Here is a 10,294-nt window from a genome sequence, read left to right on the forward strand (position 1 = left end):
GTCTTGCTGTAACGTGAACTCTAAGGCAACAACAAAGGTGCTGCCACCTTCTCCTATGTAAAAAGAGGCCTTGTTTGTGGGACCCCCATATTAAAGCTTGAAACACAGTGGCTTTTTTCTTCAGAACAGGATCGTGTTTGGAGCCTAACTGTTTCTCAGGCCAGGGAAGTCCCTGTAGAGCTCACAGTGGACAAAGTGGCAGCTGCCATAGAAGACCTGCGTCAGGACCTGAGGCAGACTCAGCAAGATCTGGTAATGTGTCTCTGTAGTGCATCCAGAAATCCTGTCCTTCTGCTGAACTCAGCTGAGAAGCAGAGTGCCAGTGCCAGAACTGGTATAAATTGTAGGCCAGGTTTGCTTGCTGCCACAGGGAAAACAGATGATCACAATTACATTTACCATTAATGTCCAACTGCCCCCTCCCACCTTGGTTACTTCTGCCTTTAGCTTTTGTACCTCCTTGTCTTCCGCCAACAGTGGCTCTGTGAACTCATATTGCTCTTCTTGCCTCTTCCAGAATGATGCCAGGAAGAAAGTACAGGACCTTGAGCTGGAGCTGAGCAAGAGGCAAGCTGAGAGGGACCACTTCAGTGCCTGCAATCAAGAACTACAGAAGCAGTTGACTCAATGCCAGGAAGGTACGGCTTTGCCTTTCCAATCCACTGAGCCAATCCTGTCTCAGGAGCAGGGATTTCTGGTATCACACAGGAAAAGCGCAGTGCCAGGAGATGGGAGGAGGGAAAAAGCAACCGAGCATGAGATTTGCCCATAGAACTACCAGTGAAAGCTTTTCATAACAAAGATCCAGTGGCTGGCACTGCATATAGTGCTATGACTGGTGATATGTGTTCAGAGGTGATCCCTCTTAGGTAATATATCACTACAAAGTAGGTGAGACTTGATACCTTACAGCATCTTTTTTCATACACTGTTTAAAAATCCCAACCTGCTAAAAACCTTATCTTTGCAGACTTCATTTTCCTCTTACATTGCCATTTCACAGAGGATCAGTTCAGTGTTAAGCTACTGTGTTGTTGTAATTGCCAATGCATCCTGTCTTCTGCTGTTTTTCCTAGTTTTCTGTTATCTAATGCTTTTGCATCCTAGTATCTGAGCTCAAATCTGTAGCAAACATAGTTTCTTGCTCCCCTAGCTGCTTCTTACTTATGTCTTTGGTAACACATTCACTTTGGATTTATCTACAAAGTGTTTTTCATATACTACTGATTGCACTTTCCTCTAATATCCAGGACTTCACAGAGCCCTCCAGGGCTACTGTTCTCTCTGTATAAGAGCTGGACAGGCATCTCTGTTCTTCTCTCTGCTGTTATTTTACCACTCTCCAAATCAGAATTGCTTTTCTATCTTCTTGTCTTGTTTTCCTTGTCTCAGACTACAGGAACAGGAAGTGTGAGCATTGCTCGTGCTCGTTGTTTCCCTCACATACTGCCACCTGCTCATGTAATACCTTTAACTACTCAGTATTTCTTTGTGTAACTTCTGTGAGATGGAATCAATGATCATTTTTCAGACTCTTTACAGCAGAGATTTCCAGCCTTAGATCATCCCTATTTCTGGAAGATTTGTAGTGTTTGGTTTTCTTATCATACATGCTAACAGCATACGTACTTTAAATTTTGCCATTGGGTAGATTCTGCTTGTCCCACTGGTCAGTACTTTTCCTGTTTAGACTAAATTGCTAGACAGGAACTATTCCTATAGTTCTATCTTTTAGCTTGTTTTAGTTCCTGTCTAATCCTGTGTGCTTCGGATGTCAGTACTGGTATGATGCTCAATTGTTCCTGCTCTGCTGTTGTCCTAGTATCATGGAATATTTCTTTTCTTTTTTCTCTGTCAACACACAATGTATTTCCCTAGTATCCTTCTGGACAAATACCTTAAAGCGTATCTTAAATCACAATGTTGGTATCTGTTCTATTTTCTAAAGCCTCTTTTGTCATCCTGGTCGTTAACTGTGTCATAGTCAGTCTTTACTTTTGCTTCTTGTTCCCCCTCGCCCACCCCCAACCTTTTTTCTTTAGGACTCTAAATCTCTCATCTACTGTAAAACACAGACAGATAGGAAAATGTTGTTTTCTCCCTAAGATACAAATCACTTTGGTTTTGCTTTGCTTTGCTTTTCACCTTCTCTTTAACTTTTACTGCTGCAGAGAGGCAGATGGCAGAAGACAAGAAGAACTCTCTACAAGCTGCCTTGCAGGCAGAGGCTGCTGCTCTAAAGAAGGAGGCTATGACTCTGCATCAAGAGGTGGCATCTTTGGAAATGAAACTTGAGAGCACTGAGAAGCAAAGAAAGGATGTGCTGGTAAGGCATAAAGGGCAATTTCTTGCATAATTTTTTGGTCTTTTGTTAATAATTCTAAGGAATAACTTTTTCAATAGAGAGTTGGTTTTGGTTTTGGTTGATGCTGTACAGGTTTAGTCCAAATCTGAGAAGATACAAATTACACAAGCACTGAATAAGTCTCTCATGTTTTACTTTCCCTCCATTCATTATCCCATTTCCCAGACTTTTTCTTTCCTGCCAATACCCGTAGCTGAATTAGCAGAGTCAATACTTTGAATGAGAGAATACAGTCCAGAAGGGGGGGAGAACTAATATCACAAAATCCGTAGAGAGAACACAGACCACTATGAAGGCAGAAAAATAGTATTTTCACCAGTGATTATTTTTTAATTTTTCCAATAGTATTCTTCTGAATAAGGAGAATTTGCTAAATACAGTACAGTTCTCAACATTTTTTGAGTGAAAATGGAAAATATAAATCAAGCAAGGAAACTAACTGAATGGGTAGAACTTTCTACAGCTCAAACTGCAGCCCTTGACTGCCACCAAAGTGGGAATTCAAATCTAGTATGAAAACCAAACATATATAAATGTAATTATTGAATCTTTTTCTTGCTGTATTGCAGCATGAACGGGACAGACTGCAAGCAGTTGAAGAAAAACTAATGTGGGAGATAAAACTTCTTCAGGAATCAGTCACAGCTTCTGAAACACGAGCAAATACAGCAGCAGAAATGAATCACTCCCTTGAACAAGAACTTCAGACTACATTGTCTATCTTAAAAATAAAAAATGAAGAAGTGCAAACTCAGTGGGAGAAAATCCAGATGCTACAGAAAGAGGCAGCAGATGTAAAAGCTTTGGAGGAGAATCTTACTCAAACAAATGCCATCCTATCAAAGAGAGAGGGAGAAATGAAGTTATACCAGGAACAGATGAGAATACTGGAAAACCAGGAAGAAATGCATAAAACAACTCTAGATCAGATCATTAAGGACATTAAAGAGAAAAAAGAAAAGACAGAATCCCAGCAAGAAAAAATAAAGGAGCTAGAGAAGCAGCAAGAAAAACAGATGATTGCCGCAAGCAAGATGAGCAAAGACCTAGAAGACAGAGACCAGGAGATCAGAACCCAGCAAGAAACTATACGTGAGCTGGAGAAGCAACAAGAAGTGCAGAGGACTGCTGTGAGTAAGATGAGCAAAGACCTGGAAGACAGAGACCAGGAGATTAGATCCCAGCAGGAACTGATACAGGAGCTGGAGAAGCAATGTGAAATGCAGAGGACTGCTGTAAGCAACATGAGCAAAGACCTGGAGGAGAGAAAACAGGAGGTCAGATCCCAGCAGGAACTGATACAGGAGCTGGAGAAGCAGCAAGAAATGCAGAGGACTGTTGTGAGCAGGGTGAGCAAAGACCTGGAAGACAGAGACCAGGAGATCAGGACCCAGCAAGAACTGATCGGGGACCTGGAGAAGCAGCGAGAAACGCAGATGACTGCTGTGAGCAACATGAGCAAAGACCTGGAGGAGAGAAAACAGGAGGTCAGATCCCAGCAGGAACTGATACAGGAGCTGGAGAAGCAACGTGAAATGCTGAGGACTGCTGTAAGCAGGATGAGCAAAGACCTGGAAGACAGAGACCAGGAGATCAGATCCCAGCAGGAACTGATACAGGAGCTAGAGAAGCAACGTGAAATGCAGAGGACTGCTGTAAGCAACATGAGCAAAGACGTGGAGGAGAGAAAACAGGAGATCAGGACCCAGCAAGAACTGATCCGGGACCTGGAGAAGCAGCGAGAAACACAGATGACTGCTGTGAGCAATATGAGCAAAGACCTGGAGGAGAGAAAACAGGAGGTCAGATCCCAGCAGGAACTGATACAGGAGCTGGAGAAGCAATGGGAGGTGCAGAGGACTGCTGTAAGCAACATGAGCAAAGACCTGGAGGAGAGAAAACAAGAGATCAGATCCCAGCAGGAACTGATACAGGAGCTGGAGAAGCAACGGGAGGAGCAGAAGGCTGCTGTGAGCAGGATGAGCAAAGACCTGGAAGACAGAGACCAGGAGATCAAATTCCAGGAAGGGAAAATAATGATTCTAGAACAACATGGTACATCACAAGTGAGAAGTCTGCTAGTGGATCTTGATCATATGAAAGGAAACTTGCAGGAGAAAAATTTAGAGCTTATGTCTCTGACTCAGCACATCCAAGAACTGGAGATGGAGAAAGAACAGGTGAAATCTTTGCACGCAAGTCTTGAACACCTTGGAGCAGTTCTTAGAGACAGAGAGAGTGAGTCTGACACTCAAAGGGATCAGTTAAGACTCTTCCAGCAGTACAAGGCACATCAAGAGGAGTACTTGCAAGAGCTTCATGGTAAAATAGAAAAGATGACCCTTTCTTTATCTAAAAAAGACCAGGAGCTTGAGTCACAGCAAAAACAAATTCAGGAAGCTGAAGAAGTCACAGAAATGAAGTTGAAGACTGTCCATGATCAACTAGAGCAGACATTAGAAACTTTAAAAGAAAAGGACAAACTCCTAGACATCCAAAAGCAACAAACAAGGAAACATGAGGAAAAAACAGAAGAACAAATTAATATCTTATATAAAGACTTAGAATACACTAAGGCAATATTGAGAGAGAAGGATTTCATGATTGAATCTCAGAAGGAACTGATTGAGACTTTCCAAAAACAAGAAAGAGACTTTGAGCAGCAGAAGGAAATTCTGCAGCATCTTAAAGTGGCTCTAAAGAAACATGAGCAAGAAATTATATCACCTAAAAAACAATGTGAAGTGTGCAAAGAAAAGGAGGAAAAGCATGAAGCTGATCAAGCAAGTCTTCAAGAAACAAAAGTGACTCTGAAAGAAAGGGAAAGAAAGATAGAGATACTGGAGGAGACTGTCTCTAAGCTTCAACAGCAAAATGAAGAGGCAGTGATGCAGACTACAGCTATACTGCAAAAACTGGAATATGCTGAATCTTCTCTAGCAGCTAGAGATCAAGAGAGAGTGTCTCTGCAAGAGCATGTCCAGGAACTTCAAGAGCAGAAGGAGTTGGAAGGCAAACAGGCCAAGAGTCTACAGCAGGACCTAAACAAAATGAGCCAAACAATGAAAAAGAAAAATTTGGAGATCCTTAAGCAGTCAGAGCAGATTAATGTGTTCCAGCTTCGTGAAGAAAGCATGAAAGTAGCACTAACATCTTGCCAGAATCAAGTAAATCTACTTGAGGAAGTGTTGAGGAAGAGAGATGAAGACAACAAAACTCTTATGCAAAAACTTCAACAACAAGAAGAAGAGCTGAAGACCTTGCAGAATCTCCAGCTTATGCTAACTGAGAAGAAAGAAGAGATTAGACATCACAGAGAGCAAAAGAAGGTCCTGGAAGAAGCCTTGCATGAGAAAGAATGGGAGACTAAGGCTCAAGGTGAGCAAAAAAGGTTAGAAGATGAGGAAATTAGAGGTCTTCAGGAAGATGTCCAGCACATTCAGCAGATGCTGATAAAGAAGGATGAAGAGATCAAGTGCCAGAGAGACAGAGTCAGGTATTTAGAGAAGACTCTGACAGGGAGAGAACAAGAGCTTAGGAGGCAGAGTGAACTCCTGAAACAATTAACGTCAGCTTTGCGATGGAAAGATGAAGGGGAGACCCTAAAGAAACAAATCCAGAAACTCCAAAAATGGGAAGAAGAGGAAGCAGAGAGGAAGAAAGTCCTCCAGGAGAGAGACCACTTCTTGAAAAGGCAGAAGGAGCTAGCCCAGCAACTGGAAGATGAGAGGAAAGTAAAAGGAGAAGAATTGAAGCGTGTGATTGCTATTTTGAAGCAGACTGAAAGTGGAGAAATTGAATGGAAAGAGAAAGCACAAGCACTGACTCTTGCCCTTACTAAGAGTGAAATGGCCAATGGGACTTTGAGGGAAGAAATAGCCATCTTGCAAAGTATGGTTTTAGACAGGGACGAGGACCGGTTTCATCTTCAGGTAGGCAGTATGACTGATCATTAGTTATCTAAAACATCTATAAAGGATTCTAATTATGTTTCCCATAAATATTTACATGCTTGGCCAAAGAAACTATGTTTTCAGCCAAGAGGCTTGTCTGTCAGTGTAGCAGAGGCCAGAGACCACTCACCTGCTACAATTTTTTCTGTCACACCCAGAACTACTGAAAGAGCTATAGAGCTTCCTGTTAAATCAAGCCCAAAAGTTGGGGGTTAGTAATTGGTTCTCCTGTCTAGTATCCTGCGTAGGTAGGTTTAGGTGACATGATGTGGTTAGGATTTGGCATGAAGAGGAAAGAGCACAGTTGATAAAACTAATGTGCTAAACGGCTGAGCAGCAGCTACACTGACAGTTTTTAGAGTATGTTTTCAGATATCTGCTGTTTCTTACTACATTATGTTTATGTGTGGACAAGCAAGTTATTTGGTTACAAGTCACAGGAGTACATGATGGTCCCTATGTAGAGCCACTAAGAAAATAAAGTGCTGTTTTGGCCCGTGGACCAGGAGGGAAAGAAGGGAGTTAGCACTGTCCATTCCTGAAGCTGGTCACCCTCTCTGACTTGTTGATCTGGTCCTTCTAACCTTTATGTGGCACCAGCTCACATAATCTTCTCTGTGTATACCCAGCAGGCTATTGCAGAAGGGGAGCAGCTATCATGGGTCACAGAGAAGAGACTCCTGTTGCAGCGGCTGGAGTGTCTGCAGCAAGCAATTGCAAGGCTGGAACATGAAAAGACTGAGCTGAAGCAACTCAATGCTGAGCTCAGGAGGACTCTTGAGCAGGTAAAACAGGCTTTCACTGCCTCTCCAATGCCTCATGGCCTTCTAGAACAGAACACAACACATTTCCATATACTGCCCTTTGGAGTCCTCTGCTTTTTTACCTCCTCTCCCACTTTCCTCTGTGGACATACACTTTCATGTTTTCCTTCTCTTGGGGCCATACACTACTTTCATAGATGAACATTCACTTAGGTACCACTCTTCATGCCCTGGCATTGCCATACATGCACATTTGACACTTGTGTCAAAAACCTCCTCTTGCTTTCTCTCTTCCATAGTCTACATTGAGTGCTTTTTGCCTCCAGTTTTCTCTGGTGTAAGTAGAGTTTTCTCTGAGTAGAAATCTCACAATTATGTCCAGGCTAGTTTCTATGACTCTTTCTCCTATCCAACGTGCAGGTGGAACGTGAACGAAGAAGATTGAAGAGAGGTTATAGTGGTCAGTCACTGCGAGGTGCATGCAAGTTTTCTCTCTCAGAGTCTGATGAAGACAAGACGCCTGCTTCTAGACAGGTGTGAATAGAATCTTACTTGGTGGGAGAAGGGTCTGGCCCTACAGAGAAACTATATGGCAAATCCCAGTGGCAACAGTGTCCTCCCTGTATAGACCTAATGTTAAGTCTAATATAGACAGTTACCCTGCCCAGACTGGAAACTAACAAGAAATTCTTGCTTTTTCTTCACAGGAGGAGGCTCATACTCTCTCCAGTCAATTAGCTGAGTTACAGAATCAGGTGAGGAGTAGTTGTCATCAAAAGCTGCTGTAGCTGCACTGATGAGCACAACTTTACATGATGTTACAGCACAAGTTTTGTTTGGCTGGGTTCCAGCTGTCAGGAAGTGAGTACACCAGGCAATAAAAATAACCAGGTAGCTGCATCTGTTGGTCATGGTTAAACAACACTATTCATCTAGGTCTAGTCTCTGACTTTCCGTGTCAGGCATGGTGTGTGAGGGATTGGAAGAAATTCAGAAAATCGAAACTTGCCTGAAGCCAGAGATTATTCTAAGGATGTTTCGTTTGAGCCTTACCCATCCTGTCAACGGTTTCTATTTTCCCTTGATTCGGTTAAAAGTGGAGCTTGCATCTTATCAGAATTCCAGGGACACAAGGCAGCGGCTGAGCTTGTAGCTTTCAGGCAATTATTAGTCTCATACTCTTATTCTGTGCTAATCACAGTCCCAGTATTGGACTAAGTCAGAGACCTGAGCACTATCAGGATATTTGTTTTATCAGTGTAAGAGTGTACATTCCAATTACTATTCCATCATTTGATAGTGATATTTGGGTCAGGTATGCCCTGGTCTCCCTGAGGATGTTCACAGGTGATAAGGGCAAAATGCATATAATACTACTGTGGCTAAAGTACATAATGCTTAGCTCTGGAAAGTGAGCTAAGCACACTGCTGAAGACTACAAGTTATCACCGGGAAGCTTCAGTGTCTGAAGTTCTCTTGCTAGAGATAATGAATGGTACCACTTTCCCCTTATGACTCATGTCTCCCTGCACTGTGGACCTGTTTCCATTCAGCAGGAAAATAAAGGTGCTCTGGTCAAAGAATAGTCCTTAGCTCGCTAATGAGGGCACTACTTGGTTATGGGAGACTGTTAACTTGATCTTCCTCTTTCTGGGACATGCTCTAAGCAGCAAATGGCCATTTTTCCCAGTTGTATCTACATTACCTGCCAAAGTGTGGGAGGGTTTTTCAGGTTTTACATCCCAGTTTCACAAAGGTGTCCTTGTTATTTCAGATATAATGTCAGATCTGTCCCTCTCTTCAGTAGTGTGGCTCCCTAGCTCTGAAGTTAGGAAAAAGGAGTGTTTCATCCCTTTTCATGTGTTGTTAGCAGTTAAGTTTTAAAGCTACATCATAACAGAACAGTTATTCCTGAGTACCTTGCCCCTGAATAACTGGTCTTTCTTGTGACAATTGTGTAACCAGTAGTCCTGCTGAGGAAAAAGCACGTGGAACCTGTGGTGTTAGTAGTGCAAATTTCTCTTTTGAAAAAAAAGAATTGGGTTCTAAATCATGTAGGAATCTCTTTTATTTTAGCAAGTGTGAAAGAATGAAAGATACCGGTTTTGTATATGTATATGGTGTGACAGAAATAAACTGGAATTGTTGATCATCTACGCTCTGTTCAGGGTGAATTTGGAACCCCATTCACCAGTGACAAATTGTTGGTCAGGGCCGGAGGATGCTTCTGCACTGACAGCTGGTACTGAGGAGCCAAGGAGGGTCCTAACAGCCTGGGCTTCTCTGAGCTCAGCCTTTTGCCTCTTTCAGGTTACCCTTCTGCAGCAGCAGTTGGCACAAGAACGAAAATACAAGCAGGACTATATTGAGTGTTGTGCAAAGACCAGCCAGGAGCTGTCAGACCTTCACCAAGAGCTGTCTTATTCCTTGGCAGCTGTGGTCAGGGAGCCCAATGCTGCTGTTCTGGAGGCAGAGACCCAGAAGTTGGATCGGTCTCTGAACCACACCTTCGCACTAATGTCTCTGGACTGTGAGTATCCTGAGAGACAGCCATTGCATTCAACAGTCAGATCCACCACAAGGGATGGCCTGAGGTAACAGGACCAGTGTACAACCAAAGGCCTCAGCGGGAGATGAGTCAGTGGCCTGCTGTAGCAGGTGAACCATGGCAGGATGATTAGCTCAAAGCATGAGTTCTGAGGTAAGAGAAAAGTTCAGAGCACGGCATTCACTGCAACGTCCCCCGCCAGATCAGTGGTGGGACAAAACTGGTGCTGGCTTGCATGGATAAGGTGAGAGGCATAAGTAGGCAAAAGCTCTTCTTCCAAAGTGCTCCATCACAGCATGCCTCATCAGTCTCCACATGGCTCTCCAAGTTAGGTTATTCCTGTCAGCTTCTGTACTGTTTACAAAGACTTTTGTATGGTTTTATTTTTTCAATAAACTTACGTTTCTAAAACTCTGTACATTTCCTGATTTTTTTTCTCATTAGATTCTTAGAAGTCAATTCAGTATTTGGATGAATCCATTTCTTTCTGTACTTAAGGTAGTGATGAGCAGTATTCTGTGGGCAGCAGAAGAAAAGAGGTATTTTGTTAATGCTTTCTTTTGTTGTATAGGTGCAGCTGGACCCTCACAGATGTTCTGTCTTGTACTGTTCTCAGAGCTGGTGTAGGAAGTAGAGGAACACTTATTCTGTTTGCAGTTGGAAG

General features: G+C 42.9%; 1 protein-coding gene across 3 annotated transcripts in view; it reads left to right on the forward strand.

Moving 5' to 3' along the window:
* Positions 1-10,044, forward strand: part of CEP250 (centrosomal protein 250) — a 32,491-nt gene extending 22,447 nt beyond the window's left edge. The window contains exons 24-31 of one of the 3 annotated variants that reach the window (XR_011101861.1): positions 125-252; positions 518-638; positions 2,172-2,326; positions 2,935-6,297; positions 6,948-7,103; positions 7,503-7,616; positions 7,790-7,943; positions 9,393-9,533. Coding sequence is in view for 2 of the 3 variants with exons in the window: in XM_068700292.1 (XP_068556393.1) it covers positions 125-252; positions 518-638; positions 2,172-2,326; positions 2,935-6,297; positions 6,948-7,103; positions 7,503-7,616; positions 7,790-7,837; positions 9,393-9,680 (4,373 nt within the window). In the remaining variant the exon portion in view is untranslated. Of the gene's footprint in view, positions 1-124; positions 253-517; positions 639-2,171; positions 2,327-2,934; positions 6,298-6,947; positions 7,104-7,502; positions 7,617-7,789; positions 7,944-9,392 lie in introns of all 3 variants that reach the window. The other 2 variants (XM_068700292.1, XM_068700293.1) reach the window with 2 other exon arrangements.
* The last annotated feature ends 250 nt before the right edge of the window (positions 10,045-10,294 follow it).

Source organism: Anas acuta, chromosome 16 (assembly GCF_963932015.1).
Source record: "Anas acuta chromosome 16, bAnaAcu1.1, whole genome shotgun sequence".
In the NCBI taxonomy this organism is placed as follows: Eukaryota; Metazoa; Chordata; class Aves; order Anseriformes; family Anatidae; genus Anas; species Anas acuta.